Source organism: Pleurodeles waltl, chromosome 10, assembly GCF_031143425.1.
Source record: "Pleurodeles waltl isolate 20211129_DDA chromosome 10, aPleWal1.hap1.20221129, whole genome shotgun sequence".
Classification (NCBI taxonomy): Eukaryota; Metazoa; Chordata; class Amphibia; order Caudata; family Salamandridae; genus Pleurodeles; species Pleurodeles waltl.
Window position 1 is genome coordinate 56,423,542 of NC_090449.1, and position 18,131 is coordinate 56,441,672.

Consider the following 18,131-nt stretch of genomic DNA (forward strand, 5'->3'; position numbering starts at 1 on the left):
AATTTTCCACTACAGCTTCTCTTTTGTCCTCGTGAATCCCCTCACTTCACTCTACATTGTGCCTCTTTCTCAACCCTCTACAGGTGCGCAAAACATACTTCAACATGGCCTTCTGCGATTTCTGCCTCAAGTTCCTCTTTCACGGCTTTCGTTGCCAGACCTGCGGCTACAAATTCCACCAGCACTGCAGCAGCAAGGTGCCGACTGCCTGTGTAGACACAACCAAGCTACACAAACCGCCGTGAGTTAGACACCCACAGCCTCCCTTGCATACATATGACATTGCCCAAAATCTTCTCCTATGCCAGAGTCCCTTCATCGTAAATAGTTTCCTTTCCCAGGAGTGCAGTTTATTGAAGACCATACTGTCTTTGAAGCAGACCTAGCAGAAAAACATTATGCAGTGATGCTTAGTTAGGTCTGCAGTTTGAGCATGTAGGTCACTAACTAACCATACTTTCTAGAGGATTTTCACCTCAACCACTGTGGAATTTATCATTTTTATATTTATGTAGAAAAGTGAGTGTTTCCAGCCTTGTCCCTAGAATATATTTTAGCCACACACTAGCACTGTATATCACGCTGCTCATAAAATACTTACACACCCTCCTTTGAAATTGATAACTTCTGATATACTTACACAGGTCATAACCACAATATTTTTATTTCCTGCATTTCAGATCCTACTCCTCTGCTGTCACAGAAATTTCAGGTTTTCCAGACCACCCGCTTTCTGGGCCCTACACCCCACAGCCTGATAGGTGAGTAATGGCGAACAGGGGGAAATACAGATTTTCCTTATGAAAAAAAGTATGGCCAGGTGTAGAGTTTGAATCAAAGATTTTTGACTTGCCATGGAAGCTGATTTTTATTCCCGGCCAAGACAGAAGACAAGTAAAATCTGCCTTTTTTATATTGGTCTCCCATACAGTGTAGATCTCACTGCTAAAATGGTGAAATCTGACTTCTAGAAGTGCTTTTTGCAGATACTATTCTTTTTTTTTTGTTCCCTAGCTTGTAAGCCTTTTTTTCCCCAAAGGGTATATAAAGATGTGGTCAGAGGATTTTTTTTTTTTGTTAGGGCTGCTATCTGATCTTGGTAGTTAATGGAATCCCATAGCACTTCTGAAATTCAGACCACTATTTACAGTCTTAACCTGTGGATCCAAAAAATTGCAGATCAGTTTCACAATCTGCTTCCACAATCTGAAGCAAGAAAAAGCTCAATTTTGCCACAATGCCAAAAAGAGATTTTTGTTTTTGGAAAAACAGTATGCCTATAAATGAAGTTTAACTTTTCAGGATGACATAGATTGGCTACTTAACTGTTTCAGTATGTGAGAAATATTCTATTTGTTAGAAGCTGGGGAGCAAAATATTGCTTCACAGTCCTTGCAAAGGAGAAGCATCAGCTCAGGTTCATCACTACACACAGTAATGAAAATGCATATTATTTACATTACTCAGTCTCTCTAGCCTACTCAGATATTGTAAAACACTGTCCTGGCAATGTCTCATCAGGTTTCGTATCATTGCTCGGATTTATCACTGTCACGGTAATATCTAACTTGTGATTGGTAGAGTTTTAGTTCAAGCTAAGACTGAAAGCAACCTCTGGTCAAAAAATGCAGGCATTTTCAGAGTGATACATGATCAGATGTTATATTACACTGCCATATAGATATCTGCTTTCATTTACTGCAACACGTTCACAGCTAAGCTGGCAAGATTTGCCCAATTTATTGACTTGCCTCAAAAGCTGCTGAATCACTTGGGCACGGATAAACGTCAACAGCCCAGCTAATACACCTTTGAATCCAGTTGGTCTCAGCAAACTGACATTATAAACACTATCAGCACCTTACACTTCAGCATATGGTTCAAACCAGAAGGGCTTATTACGCATCCATATCATAATTGAAACCGAGATCTTGTCCATCAACCGAATATCATTTTTTTTTTTTTTAAAGTTAACATGTTGCGACAACTAGCCCATTGTAATTTAGTGGCCCAGTGCCCTCTGCTAGCTGTCTGTAAAACGCAAAAGCACAGTCTACGCTTCTACAACTGGCACTTCGCAACTCTGTGTGCCCAGGGGGACCCAGCAAATTCACATTCTGAGGAACAGTCAGCACCTTACACTTTAGCATATGGTGCAAACCTGAAGGGCTTTACTACTCAGTAAAGTAATAGTTGAACCTAGGACTTTGCCTGTGTAAGCAAACATAAAGTAACAACCATGTTTTTACAAGTAGCACTTTGCACTTTAGTGGCCCTGTGCCCCCTGCTGGCAGCCTGTAAGACCCAAAAGCACATTCTACGCTTCTACAAATGGCACTTTGCACCTTTGTGACTCTTCCCTCCCTGCCCGCTGGCTGTAAGTGTCACACGCAGAGGTCCTGTATGTTAGGTCCCGTTGGTTACTTATGATCTTGTTTGACACTGCCAACACTTTTGTCCTTTAGTATCCCTGTGCCCCTTGTCGGCAGCCACAAGCACAGACTATGATTTACCATCAGCACTCTGCTCTTTACTGACTTTGTGCTTCCTGTTGGCTGCTGGAAAGATCCACAAGCACAAGTTCCATCTGATAGAGCCCGAGTTTGGCCGACAAGCTACACTACATATATGAATTGCATTTTATTGACCATGTGTCATAGTGATAATTATATATTTTATGATCCATAATATATTGCCCATAATCTTTTAAGAGTGACAGGTTTTTTACCTGTATATTATGTGCCATATCATCTTTGTAACATTTTATTAATGAATTGAAACAAATAAAGTAATACTTACTCATTTTTACAGTTACATCTGATCATATAGGTCGAAAGCACTGTCAGGAAAAGCTGATTAGGTTGCAGCTTTCCAGAAATATCGCAGCTTTAACAGTAGGTCTCCCCATTCTGCCACCTCCATCCTTTCTCATAGATCTGACTCCATTGATGATCCTCTTTGTGGTAATATTTCCACAACAGCATACCTACATTAATAATGTGTATCTACCACTGTGGACTTCTGAATTTGTCGGCTGTTACTTTTACCATGGCTGGTGTTTGTGTGAATCAATATTTAAACTACTGTCTTGCATCTGGTAACTTTGAATATACTTACTCACCCTGTTTTCAGAAAGTCAGTTGTGTTTTATGTCATCACCTTTCTTATATATATATATATATATTGTTGCTAAAGCTAGAACTACGAAATATGTCAGCCTGAGCCTGCTCTAAATATATATGAATACAATTCTTCGATTGCATCTTGTAAAACAGATCTTCATCTGTCTACCTTCTGCCAGTGGTGGCATTTGCATTCATGCACAGTCACTGGTGCCAACTTTGAGAGGGCAAGCCCAGTATTGCAGCATCCTTACTACAGGCACAGATGCATGGTGACAGTGTACATTTTTTGCTGAGACAAAATGTGATGTGTAGTATTGGCAAACTATTTAGAATAATATGCAGTCCAACCCATGTCAATAACATACAATTAAATGACCAGGACGATTAAAAGCTTCATGGTGCTTCATCGTATACCTTTGACAGAAGCATCATTTGGTTGTATTCTGTGATCTGGACTTTGGTGGCAGCGCTGCTACCTGCTCACCGACTTCTCTCCTTTTGCTTTTCAGTCCCCGCTTGCATAGGAACGCAGCTGCTTTCACCTTTCCCAGTGAGGGCCAACCCCTGCAGCGACACCGCTCCACCTCCACCCCCAATGTGCATATGATTAGCACTACAACACCAGTGGATAATAGCATGATAGAGGTAAATATAATGTGTCTCATGCGCTCATCTTGGTTTGAAGAAATCCACCCTCTCCTGTCTGCTTGAAGCTGTCATTAAACGCTTTAATAACTTTCTTGGAATGTATAGCTTGGTCGTTAATCAGCAATAATAGTTTAAATTCAGGGTGATAGTAGAAAATGTCTTAGCTTCTAGATGAACATCCCCTCCTTCCAACAGTAAGTAGATTTTGTGCTGTTATGAAAAGTACTAAAACAGGAAGACATACATAGGCCTGGGTAGATTTTAAGTGTAAATCATCATCTTTGAGTAAATGCTTTCCATATGCTGGTGAATTAAATAGATAAAGGAATGCATTTTCTTTTCTATATCTGTTCTAGTGAGAAGTCTGTTTTAGTTCATGAACTCTGAATACTTTCCTTCATTGTGACACTCTGATTGTAAGAGAACTAGAGTATTATTGTTGACACGTAACTAATATTTCTGATCAGTATGCTTTCCCACTCCTTTGTCATTGTAAAAAACATCTTTCTTGGGGGCTAACTTGATTTTAAAAAGTTTCACTAAAACTGCTTGGCCTAAAACGACTCTGAGATCTCCTACCTAATGTCATTTGCCATGAGCTTTGCATGAAAGTTGCTCCCTCAAAATGTGTAGTTTATGTTACTCACACCTTACACTTTGTATCTGATGTCTGAGGTGTGCATTTATGACACATATCTATTTAATATCCGAACAGAGGCCCAATCCACTGTAATTATAAATATAAGAGTCCCATTAATAACTTTCAGTTTCAGTCCCAGGGAGTCTGATTGATCCTAAATTGAGCCACTTGCACTAAAGGCTTTGTACTGTTGCCATGTTATTGGTATGCCCCATGACCACAGTCTAAAGCAGCTGCGTTTCATGAGTTTCTATTGACCCCAAATGAGTATCAGAAATGTAAATTGACTCTGGTACACACAGTTGCAAAATCATTTTGTAACGCGTATAAGAAGAAAGGAAAACGCGCTAGAACTGGAAGTTGTGAAGACCCCATTTTGGACATTTTGAGCACCCGGGCAGTCTGGAAACTTGGATTGTGATATCAGAAAGCAGAAGGCATCTAATCAACTGACAAGTATAAATGATATACAATTGATTTTGAAAGCTTGGCCTTGCTTTTTATTCTTTTCTTTTGTTGAGGCTTTCATATTTCTACCCAGGACTCTGTGTTTTGTAAGTGCATGAGATGCCTTTCAAGAGAAACCAGTTATTTCTCTATGAACAGGCATCTATGGTGAGTTATCAACCACACCTATTTAAAATAATTAGCCACACTACACAGGCATTCATAGCTTGCAAATTGCAGTGGGTTGGATGTAGCTTTATTGATGCCTGCAGAATTGATCTGAACACTTTGGTGTCACAGCTTCTCTGCCGTATTTATATATTGCTTCCAGTGCTTGTTCCTTTTATACACCTGCGATTGAACAGCTTTTGTTACAATGTCGTTTGGAAAACCTCCCATCTTCCTTTGTCTGTTTGCCTAAAATTAATGTCTTCAAATTGTGTACCCTCTATTTTCAACCCTTCCTGCTTCCAACCAAACACTTTAGGCTTCCTCTAGATTAATCTAAAATGGCTACCTTTAACTACTACGAGCTATGAATTCCATTAGTTTGCAGATGAAATAACTCCAGTCGACACCTCTGTGTTGAAGGTGCATCAGACCTGTAGATCTTGCTTTAGCCTGACCTTTGCGAGTCCCACACAAATGCACTACAGCTCATCCTTTCAAAGAGGCCTAGCAAGGATCATTTTAACTCTGTCACATTGAGACAAAGACTATATAACTATAGCCATGACTCTGCTGGCATTGTCCTACTAGGGTGGGGAGAGGTTGTCAATGATGAAGCATGACACTATTGTGTATGTGAGGCTTCCTCTTAAATATGAATGATCCTCCCTTCTCTTGCACCTGCCCAGGAATTCTATTAATATCCAAATCATGGGTAGGTCCAGCTATGTTGAGATAGGAATACTGTAACTTGTATTCTACCCATAGCTGGCACACTGCTCGTGACATTCAAAGAAGGCAACACGATTCAGACTGGTGTACCTGAAACGTACCTAGCTACAATGAAATGGATTGTGCCTGAAGCAGCTCCAATCTTATAGAGAATGCCATCAACTCCGTTATTGTTAAATGTATCTTGGCTCCTGCTGGAAGCTAAAATGTAATTCATTATTAACTGTAGCGCATATAGTATGGTTGTATTGGACCTGCTGTCATAACCTCCAGGTTAGCTCGATGATTGTGAAATACTCTCTCTTTGGCAGGGGCAATACCTCCCTCTTTTTTGATATCCCCAAGATAAACGATACCGAAAACATGAAAATCAAGCATTCGCCGGACAATTGCCGAGACCCTGGAACTCTGCTAAATTTAAACAGAGCTTCCTGATGTTAAAGTGGATGGCCCTAGTGCATCTTTTGAGACTATTATTTCCAAGAAGTAAACTCAGTACGTTTGTCTTTGTTTCCCAAGGTTGATTTACCCCCAACCCTTCTTGGTGGTATTTCATGTTGCATGCTTGAATCTCTTCTAAGCTTTTTGTAAAGCACTCTGATATTGCTGCCTTAGTTTGCAGTTAAAAAGGCAATAAGAATCAGCATCTCTGTAATCCTGTCAATTATGAATGCCCAGACAGATCACATTAACTAAGGACTCTACTTCTGTATAATTAACTAAGTTTTCAATTCTTGTCCAGTTTTTTTAGGGTGCATTGACCTTATTACCACCATTTTAAAAGGTATTTCAAATGGTTACAGTTTCTTTTTGTGCAAAGTATAGCCTAGTAGGAACTGCACAGTGATATTTTATTAGTCTACGACATAAACATTGGTGAAAACTGTACCCTTGTTGTTTATTGAGCTAACTCCTGTACGATTTGCTCTCTTTTGCAGCTGGCATTGAGTGCCCAAGCAGCTTCCCGTAAGTAGACCCTTCTTCCTCTACTAGCAGGTCATTCTCTCTCTGCCACACTAGTTGATTAGAATTTTGTCTATCTTTCCAATAGCAGAAGGTGACAGTGCGCCAAGAGTGTCCCCGGGCAGCTCTAACGTAGTCTCCCCCGGGAGGAAGTCACCACATCCCAAATCTCCTTCGGATCGCAAACCTTCTTCCTCAGCCGACAAAAAAGTGGTAAGTGTGGTGTTCAACACTCTAAGCACATTGTTTTGCGCAAGAGTGTCAGATACACATGTGAGCCTGTGCACATGCCTGCTATTTCACCCTGTGTTATTGGGATCAGTTTGTCAAGTTAATTTTTGTCTGCAACCCCCCACACAGAAACCACTTGGATATCGGGATTCAGGTTACTACTGGGAGGTGAATAGCAATGAAGTTGAAGTGAAAAAGAGAATCGGCACTGGCTCCTTTGGCACAGTCTTCAAAGGAAAGTGGCATGGGGACGTGGCAGTGAAGATTCTGAAGGTCACCAATCCCACAGCAGAGCAGATCCAAGCCTTCAAAAATGAGATGCAAGTTTTGAGGTAATTCTGGGACTGACTTTCAGAATGAACCACCACACAGTCCAGCCCTTGACCATCAGCGTATACCTATGTCCATTTACAAGTGTGTATTATGAGTCTCATTGATTCCCTTTAAAAAAGCTTTACTGTCAACCAAAAATCTTACATAACTCTCAAACCTTATTCTCTGTTCCTCCCACACCAATTCTTTTAAACGCCAGGAAAGCCCTTTCTGGAAGCGAAAGTGACAGCCATTCCAGCCAAGCAGCAAAAAGAGAAGCATGAGTGTCAGACCCCATGAAGGGGGCAGAATTAAGATCGGGCCTACTGGGCTCAACTCTGGAAGTTGAGGTTATTTGCCATTAGTGTCCTGGGGTCCTTGGTACTAAAGCTCCATACCTGGGACACGTTCACCTTTTCTACACTTGACTCCCTGCACAGCAATGGTAAGCCGCTAATGCCTTTTCAGAGAGGTTGTGTAAGGGGCAAGAGCTCAGAATTCAACCATAAACCAACACGCACAGTCCCCAGCCCAGTGCTTATTGTGTAGTTAAAAGAAAGTATTTTACTCATACAGTAAAACAAGACAGTACACACTATGCCAAAGTTGGTTCAGGTACAGGGTTGTGTTCTCCCTTTGAAGTCGGTCCCTCTCTCTTTCTCTCCTTCTCTCCCTTTCTCTCACTCTCCCCGTTTCTCTCGCTCCCTCTCGCTCCTTTTTCTCTCCCCCTCTGCCCCCCATATGGGCCAGGGCAGTCTGTAAATTATCACCCCCAGACTAAACTGTCTGTGAGAGAGGACTGTTTATTGTGCATCCCTGGACTGCTGAGTTTGAACAGTGCTCTTGGCTGGCTTTCCAGAATCCATTGCCTCCAGGCTGATGTATGTGTGCATTTATCTTCTTCAGATGCAGTCTCTGAGGCTGTTTAAAAAAATGCTCCTTTTCAGTAGTTGTGGCTTCTGTGGCGATGCAGCAGCTCCTCATTGTTGGGCACCTCTATGGGCAACAGCAGAATCAATGAGGCAATTGTGGTTGAAGCATAAGTCACCACCATGCTCCTCTATTCCTCACTCCATCTTCGCCTTAGACAGAACTGGTGAAAATTCTTCCTCCTCCTGTGTCCCTTTTATTTTATTGGGATGTTCCTTGGCACCATCCAGTTGTGCATCATTGCCATGACCTTTGCTGGATCTTCTTGCTCCTTTGCTGATCTAGAGACTGACCCCCAGTGTCACTCCCACCACCACCTACGCCTCCTCACAATTTTCTGCTGTCCATAGTCAAGGCACTTCTGTCCAGGAGGGAGGCTCAGGAATGAATAGAGGAGGAGAAATGTAAGGATGATTGTGCCAATGCCTATCAATGTTACTAGCACACCATGCAATAAATATTTGTTACAGACTCAGATCCCCTGCTTTTTTGAAGAGCATCAGGTCACAGATAACAACATGACCCTACCCTTTCCACCACTCACAACCTCTTGACTCAGCCACTACTATCTAGAATTTTAGAATGCTAGTGGGCTAGATTCATTACTAGATATTGATAGACCTGCTTCCATGTGATCTTTAAGAAGGCAGCGGAAGGATGCATGGGGAAATTAACCACAGCCTTGGCGTTGAACAGAACAGTGGCACTAGATGTTATAGGCCAGCATCGGAGGACCCATCTTTTCTTTTATTCCATCATGTGCTGCTCGGTCTTACCTTCTTCCTCTACAAAACTCAGTCCGGTGCCCTTTCCTACCCACCTGCCAAAAAAAGTGAAAGTGGTGGGTAAGAAAGTATTCTCAGGGAGAAGCTTAGCATTGCGTTCACTCATCACCACCTGCATTCTTACCTTCTGTTCCAAAGCCGTGTGGAATATGGCGGCAAAGAATGTTCCCAAACTTCTTTTAAAAGTATCATTTTGCCAAGTCATCTACAATGGTTATGATGTGAAAGTGGGTCTTGCCACATTATATTCTATGGCCAGGGCTATGATCCCTTCACTATCGCACCTAGCTGCGGTCTACAGTTTCCTTGTGGATGTCCAGGCTACTCTGTTTGGAGTCACGGCAGATGCAGCCTTCAAGCACTTTAGGGCGGGGAAGGCAATCACAATGGGTCTTGTGGCTTCAATCCCCCGCGAAGAACTTCTGCCAGTTTGAGGTTTTGGGGCTTCTCTAAGGTGTTCCAGATCAGGCTGCACCGGCCTGCACAGACCACCGAACAACAATAGAATCTTTGAATACATCAGTGTAGGGGTAGAGGCAAGGGAATGAGCCGCCAGACTCAGCCATCCTCCTCCTCCCCACCGCCACCTCCCTTATATGTGAGGCCTATTGGAGGACTGGTGTCGCAGAATTCAGGAGCCATACTACTAGACCACTGCATCTGTTAAATTGTAGAATTGAAGTACATTCTACCCTTCCTGTAGCCCTGCCCCACTCCTAATTTTCAACCCCAACTGTCCCTTCTGTCGGAGAACCATATGTGGATACTACATGTGGAGGTGGCAGCTTAACTTCAAAATGAGTTGTGAAGCTGGTGCCTGAGCAGGATATGGAGCAACAGTGCTACCCTTGATACTTCCTGGTTCCCAAGAAGGACAGTGATTTTATTCCGACCTAGACCAAAGCCTTCTGATCCTTTACTTGTGCAAGGAGAAGTTCAAAACGCTGTCCCAGGCTCAGAGTGGGTTGGGTCCCTCAATTTGAAGGACATGTGTATCCACATTCCGATCCTACAGTTACCCTGGAAGTACATGCGCTAGTAGTGAGTAGGGTCTACACACACCCAGTGTGCTGTCCTTCCGTTGACCTAGTCATCTCGAGTCTTTATAAAACTGATGGTACTCGTTGATGTCCATCTCAGGGGTTCAGGGATCCCTGAATTCCTGTATCTCTACAACTGTCTGATCAAGGCTGATTCACCACTGTTGGTGTCACAGGACTTGCAGGCAACAGTATCCCTGCTGTTTGATTTGTGATATTCCGTCAGCGTGCAAAAGTCTTACCTAGCCGCCTGTCGGCCCCATCCAGTTCATCAGGGCAATGTTGAATACGACATAGCTCAGAGCCTTCCCTCCTCCAAAGAGGTTCTATGACATTGAAGAGCTATTTCTGATGTTTAGACTAGAATTTGAGTTCTACTCCCAACGGTTTTACTCCTGCTAGTCTGCTGCTGTCTGTATCGTCTAGGTCAAGCACATGCATGTATGCACTTTGGCCAATGAGGGCTCGCTAGATGTTCCTCCATATGCTGCGATTCTCGTATGTGGGTGATTTGGTGGACACTATTTGGATCACCAAGGACACTGCAGTGGACAGAGGAGAACCTGATTCAAAGAATGTCATTCTATTCCCTTCCAGCCGTGACCACTGTAGTGACAGATACATAAACCCTTGGCTGGTGGGCTCATCGGGGGCAACTGCAGACAAGACACTTTTGGTCTCCGGAGGAGCAGTTGCTTCACATCAACCTGCTCCAACTGAGGGCAATTTGACTGATGCACAAGGCATTCCTCCTTTCCCTCCCTTCACAGCCATCCATCCAGATATTGACAGACAACAAACAGAAAGAACTGTGGTCTCATCTTCTGTATATGGAAGCATGGAGACTCTGGACCTGCCTTCATCAGCCTGGAATGTGCATAGTTACCAACCATCCAGCTGGCTCTCCTTACACCAGGGCTGTCAACCCCATTTAGTGTAATCTTGCTGACCTTGTGCAGGTTCTCCATCCAGAGTTAAATCTTAGGGGGATGCTTCAGGTGAACCTCTTTGTTGCTCTCTACAATGCCCATTGCCAAATGTTCTGTGTCCTTCAGTAACCGTTGCCAGGAGCCATGGGGGCACATAGTAGTTTAAGTTACATTTTCCACCTCACTACACATTTTCTCCATATCCGGATTCCCCAGGTTCTGATAAAGATCCACCAAGCCTGGGTCAAGTCATTCTCATCACTTGAGAATATCAGAGAAGGCTGTGGTGTGCAGACCTCCTGCAGCTCTCCCTATGTCCCCTACTACAGTGGCAAACAGTGACAGTGTGCTATGGCTGTATGCATGAATTCGGTATGGTGCCTGCAGCACAACAAACAAGGGTTGCTAATGTGTATGTGAGGACAAAACATGTTTGTGCCCTGACGGTCCACACACAGATTCACTTCTGCCACTACCTTTTGATGGGGCGTGCATGGTGACTAGCATGGCAGACTCCTTCCTGTCGGAGATGCAGGTTCTGCACTCCAACCTTAAGAGCCTACACCTTTAAGTCTGTAGATTCTGCAGCGACGCCTGAGCTCTTTCCAGCTGCCACCATAGGTGGCTGACACAATCCTTTCTGCTTGTCCCCTCTCAAGGAAATCGGTCCATTCCAGGACATAGAATATATTTGTCACTTGGTATGCTGAACAGCATGTAGATCCCTTGAAGGATTGTCCGTGAGATCCTCCAGTTTGTGCTACTGCTGGCACAGCAGGGTTGAATGGTGAGAGTCGTCAAGGGGTACATTGCAGCGTTGTCCTTGTTTCTGTTCCTCCCAAATCAGCCACCCCTCATTAAGTCACCTCCAGTGATTAGAATCCAGAAGGGACCAATCAATATGTTTCTTCCAAAGTTTTTGTCGTGCCCCAATGGGATCTGAATTAGGTGGCTTTTTTCGGGAATTTTTTTTTTTTTTTTTTTTTTTCTTTTTTGGGTGATACTGCTTGAGCCCCTCTGCAACTACTGGTTGCTTTTATATGCTCTTCAGAATGGTTCTCTGGTTGCCTTTACTTCAGCGAGACATGCCAGTGAGTTGTAGGCATTTTGTGTCTATCCTCCTAACTAAAGCATCTTTCCTCTGCAAGGTGGTGACCCATTTCAATCTGGGGCAATCCATTATCCTTCAAACCTTTTACCTGCCACACCCATTAAATCAAAGAGAAGAAGTTGTTACACACAATTGACCACAGGAGTGTGATAGGCTATTATATCGACCGCCCCAAAGAGATCCGGTTTCACAACCAGCTCTTCATTGTAGGAAGCCGGTTATCTATTGAGTGTACTAATGTAGGGGTACACTAGGCAGATAGTTCAGGTGACCCTTATGGTAGATAGAGGTTTTAAGGAATAACCCTAAATGCTCTCTTTTGTGGTAGTGTGGAGCGAGCAGTTTAGGCTTAAAAGAGGGTGGTGCTAAGCATTTGTTGAACACAGAGTCAATAAATGAGACACACTCAATAAGAACCTCAGGACCAACTTTAGAAAAATACAATGCTTTTATATTATGTATCAACACCAGATAATGTTCAAAGTAGGTAAGTACTGTTCCAGAGTTATAATTCACAGTGGGGTAAGTAAAATACACCAATGCACTTTTACTCAATAATGACTTACTCCTGCAACTACCTGTATGCAGTAAAATGTATCTTGGGGGTCCCCTTTAGGTCATAGTGTGCTGGGGGGGGCAAGGTCACAGAAAACACCAGCAGTTCAGTTTTACCCTGGGGAGTTTGATTGCAGAGGTGCTGGATGGGTTGGGTGCCTTTCGCACTGTATGGTTGGCGAAGGGGGGGAGCACCTGGAAAAAGGCTGCAGAGGTGGACTTGGGGATAAGTCTGGGAGCTCCCAGTGGGAGGCTCAGTTGGTAGGGGTCCAGTGAGCAGAGGAGCACCATTGGTTGTCAGACCCGGGGTGGGGAGCTCGGGTGCAGCAGGTTTTTTTCAGCAGGTGTTGCTGGGTCAAAGGCACCCAAGGTTTTTGGTTAGGCCTGCAGGAGGGGGACAATACAGAACAGGTGGGCCACTCTCGGTGCTGGCCTCTGCTTTGCTGACTACCCTCTACAGCTGGTCAGTCTTTGCAGCGTTGGAGTCAGGATTCAGCTCAAACAAGCTTTGGTTGCTGCAAGAGGTCTGGTACCCCGGGCATTGGCACATGACGGCTCCGGTGGGTCTTAATGTTTTCTCACTTGGTGGGGACATAGATCTATCCTCCTGGAGCACTGTGATCTCCACATGGGCAGCTGTTGTCGGTGGATCCGGTGCTCAGCAGAACGGTGAGCTGGACGTTGCAGTTGGCTCCTCCACTCTAAGAGAGATGCTGATGGCTTGGTGAAGTGCCGGAGGCCCTCCAGGGCTTTTGGAGGATGCATAGCTGCAGGATGAGTCAGGGTGTCACGATTGTCGGGACCGGTACAGATAGGGAGGCTGGATTTGGTGACTAAAGTCCACCACCAGTCTGCAGTTCTCACTGTTCTTTGTCCTCTTCTTTCTTCAGTCAGTCAAATCTTTTCTTCTGGTGTGGGGGGCCACCTAAATGCTGTGTTAAGGGGAGTGTACAGTAGTAGCCAATGGGCTACTTACCCTTGGAGTGACTATACCCCCCATGTGGGACTGGCATTAACACTATCCTAGAACTCCTAATTCCACCAAAAACAAGATGGTGGAACTGTTTCTTCATGGAGCAAATCTGGCAAACCCACCTTAGGGGTGTGACTAACCTGGTGGTGCAACATGCTTACTCCCTAATTTCCCTCCTGTCCTGGTGCCAAATGGGCCTTAGGGTAGGATGTGGCATCTCCCAGGTCTGGTGGAAACCGGGGTCGCATATCAAAGGCAGCAGGGTCTTTGAAGTCCTGATCTTGACATGCAGATTCACTAGCCATCCTGCTGGAGGAGGTGATAACACCATCCTCCATAGCAGGCATTGTTTCTGGCCTTGGAGAGCGCGGGCTCTCACCTCCAGGGGGTCAGAAACATGTCTATGGTGGCAGGCTAGTCGATACCAGCCAGCACACTAGAGGACTAATAGGGTTCAAGGGACACCATTAAGGTGTCCTCTAGGTGCCTGTCATAATAAATCCAATACTGGCATCCGTGTAGATTAATGAAGACGAGGTGTTTGATACTAAACACCTATAGTTTTCAGTGAAGGCACCAGATCACTATGCCTTGCTATTCAGCAATATGGCCCTGATGGTAGCGCAGGGGTGCTGACCGGCAGGAGTGGGACCAAGGTATGGACTGGTGTATGAGGACAGAGAAGTTGGTGTATCTAGGAATTGGTTGTCCATGTAAATTTCACAAAATATGGAGTCCATAGATATCCTCAAGAGATATGACAGGATGAGGATGCAGGAGAGGATGAATATAGCAAGACATAGGAGCACGAGAGGCTATCAACGAGATGAGGTTGCATGGGGTCAGGAAATGCTAGGTACCGTACAGCCACTGTATCAGCCGAACCTGGGACAAATACAGGGGAAACAGTTATTTGTGAATGTACACTTGAATACAAGCCTCTTACAGTTGGGAACGTTTTGTTCTGGTGTGTATCCGTTTACTAATCTTAATAAAAATATATTTAAAAAAAATAATGTAGGAGGAAAGCAAATCTGACAACAATAAACTGAAATCTTTCTTCGAACCGGGAGGACGATAAATCAAACCCTGTCCATGTGTTATGCATGGGGGACTCTAATTGAACAGCAGCATCTCTAACTGTTTGGAAAGCTGGGAACCAATAATAGAAACACTTAGGATATTGGGAAAAATAATTGCTACTCCGCCACCAGCCCTGCCTTCTCTGTCCCATTTAATTGTCTTAATCCCTTTATAGTGATCCGAAATGGCAATGGACACATCAGGGAAGGCATCAGAGTGAAGGCAAGTTTCAGTGATAAAATCGATATCAGGGATGCAAGACTTCAAAAGCTCCCATATTTCCAAAGAATGTTTATGTAGGATCTGGCATTGAAATAGAGACTTCTATGGATCCTCACTCCTCATAGAAAGAACTGGGAAATCCACTTCTAAGGAAATAGTGTTTCTGTTGCTAATATGTGTATCTTTTGGTTTCTTGGTAATAAATGTGATGATGAATTGAAAATATCCTCGCGTATGTGCTCCCTACTAAATCTGTATGTTTGATGGCATGTGTAGCTGCAGATACACATTCTTTGCATAGTCCGCCATCTAGTGTTGGGCTCGGAGTGTTACAAGTATTTTTTGTTCGAAGAAGCTTTTTCGAGTCACAAGATCCAGTGACTCATCTCGATGATAGAGCGCATGGGCATTGAGTCCTTTGTTACACTGTTTTCTTTCCGCTGTCAGGTTCGGACGTGCTCCCTCTCACTCCGGTACTATCTGAACTTCTCTGTCTTTTCCTTCAACATTGGTATTGTTTTCGAACGTGGTTTCTGACTACACTCGATCCGATTGTAGCGTCAGGATCAATTAAATGCCCTTTTCGGGCCCTCTCGGGCCTACTCCGTCATATTCTCATGGATCGGACTCCATTTCGATTCTGCTCTCAGTGCCACGCCAAGTTCCCCTGCACTGACCAACACTCTGCGTGTAACCTCTGCCTCTCTCCAGATCATAAGGAAGAAACCTACGAGGCGTGCCAATCCTTCCGATCTAAAAAGACTTTACGGGATCGAAGAGCAAGACGGCTAGAGATGGCATTGAAGTTGACAGATCAAACCCCTGACATTTTCGGCGAGGAACAGGTGCAAACTACAGTCTCCATCAAAGACTCAAAGCAAAGTTATTCCTGCGGTGCAGTACATGAGTACACCAGCCCCTTCCCATCACCAAAAACAGTTTAAAAAGTCACAAAAGGCCTTGGGTCCACCACTGCTTGCCGGCCATGGTAGGACCCCAAAGCTACATGTCGTCGACCGACTCTCTGGTTCGGCATCAAAACCGTCGAACAGACTGCCACGCCTGTTTTGGGATTGGGTCGTAAGATGGAAGCTTGCACGTTGGAACCGAAACGGCTACATACCACCTCAGAGCCAAAACAGCCAAGCTCCTCTTTGGAGCTGAAAAAACCTTTCATCTCTACTTCACAAACCACATTTTTGGCCCATTTAAAGCAGTCTATTACCAAGCTTTCGGAGCATCCATTTGTGGGAAGTAAACAGGTTCCATACTCAGAAGAGTTAATAGACATTAGGCCCATTCTTGAGGTCATATACCATAAGCAGAGGAAAATACAGATCCAAAAGGATACGGGGAAAATTATTGCTTGTCCTCCTCCTATAACCAACAGGAAACTGTCATTTAAAGAAAGTTTGGATACTGGCCCTTCACCGGCAAAAATATTTAAGCACAAAGACAAGCCAGACACAGTCTGACTACACAGCTATATTTTTCTCTTAACTAGACTCATGTCACTCCTCCTGTGGTCTCTACTGCTTATCTTTGTGGGATAATCTGGTCATGTTTGTCAGCTGGTAAGGTCACTGAGCCACTTTATGTGTCATGGTCCATTTTCACTGTAGATCTTAATTATAGTGTTACTGCTCTTGATGAATGAATTTGTAAGCCCTTTGGACTGCTCCATAGCTATTAACTCCATTATGCAGCATGGTGCACACCCATAAACTTCTTGTTTCATGTCCTCATTAAATGAGGCTAAACAGCACTGCAAATATGTTGACCTCAAATGGCACACAGCACTGAAAACAAATTGACAGGAAATGGCACCTGTACTACCATTCTAGCAACATCATAATGTTTTGCAGCATGAATCCTTTTCTGGATTCACATGCTGTGCATTATTCCTCCTTCTAGTGTTTGGGTCCATAAACATCCTTGTTTCTGTTTTCTCTTTTTTTGGGGGGGACTCATCCCTTGTGTGACTGCAGACAGCACTCCAGAAATTCCTGTGCGTGCTTGCCATTTTCAGATTCTTTTTTTCCCCGCTTTTGGGTCTGTAAGCATTGCTGAGGAGCTCCGAAGAATCTTGGAGAGAAGAGACTAGAAGTCTGAAAATCATCCAAAAACTCTGAAGACCACAAGAAGATTGAAAGAGCAGAGAAGGGGAGCCTTCTCATTCCCGACAGGGCACCCCGCTGGTAAGAATCACGTGGCCAGAGAGTTTGGACGCAGATGAAGGTCATAGAAAATACCCCTTTAAAGTTCTGCCCAAACTGCCACCACAGATTGTCAAAAAGAGGTCCCCACAAAGCCACCTTTGTTTGCCAAAAGACCACAAGGACTGTGAGGCCTGCACCACGTTTGTACCAAAGACACTCAAGATACAACTTCAACAGTGACTGGAACACTACACTATTTGCGAGCACTGAGAAGATGCAGGGATCTCTTAAACACCTCAGCTTGTCCATCAGCGATGAGGAGAATGTCGAGGAGGTTGAACCAGCTGACCAAAGGTAATCCTCAAGGAAGGTGACGAAGGACTCTGCTATAGGTAACCAAACTGCCGGAAGGCACAGACATTAAGTCATTAAGTCGTCAGACCTCAGTACTCCAAGGTGACCTTGACATCTAAGCACCCGAAGACCAGCACAAGCAGGAAAGAGCCACACGGGGCTCGACCAAAGGATACTGATGGGCCAATCGTTGAAAAGACCTTTGACACAAACATCTTCTCGAGAGGGAACAAAAAGAAAGGCAAAGGTCTCTGGCTGTGAGAGCCCTCGACGTCAAAAAAGAGAATACAGTAAATGCTCGATGGCGACAAAGAATGCTCAGGTTCGAGTGAAAGAAACTAGACTTGAGGTCGAAAGGGCAGCCCTAGTTCAGAGAAAGGAGTTTGACAACCCCTTGAGGGAGTTTTACATCCCACCAAGACCATCTACAGACTTTGAGGGTGAGCATTCAAGCATGGAGACCCCGGTAATCCCCGGGTCACAGGAAACAATCCTAGGCCCTTGATTTACCTCTGAGTCAGCAAGAATGCCTGATGTTGTCTTAACATTTACATCATTTTTTACATAATTGTTTAACATCAGCAAAGCAAAACTTAAAAAATAAAGTTCTTCAGTTCGGAACAGAAGCAGACAACATTGATGATTGCTTTTAAGATATAAGCGAAGAAGTGGAAGACAATCCCATGAACCGAAAGGCTTATGTCTTTTCCAATTCATGTTTTAT

General features: G+C 44.1%; 1 protein-coding gene across 2 annotated transcripts in view; it reads left to right on the plus strand.

The window, feature by feature from the left end:
- The window catches only part of ARAF (A-Raf proto-oncogene, serine/threonine kinase), a 163,826-nt gene that overhangs the window by 82,589 nt on the left and 63,106 nt on the right, over positions 1-18,131 (plus strand). Inside the window, exons 5-10 of one of the 2 annotated variants that reach the window (XM_069209648.1) lie at positions 84-241; positions 681-761; positions 3,635-3,770; positions 6,699-6,726; positions 6,812-6,936; positions 7,084-7,286. In XM_069209648.1, coding sequence (XP_069065749.1) covers positions 84-241; positions 681-761; positions 3,635-3,770; positions 6,699-6,726; positions 6,812-6,936; positions 7,084-7,286 — 731 coding nt within the window. The remainder of the gene's footprint in view (positions 1-83; positions 242-680; positions 762-3,634; positions 3,771-6,698; positions 6,727-6,811; positions 6,937-7,083; positions 7,287-18,131) is intronic. The other variant, XM_069209647.1, reaches the window with a different exon arrangement.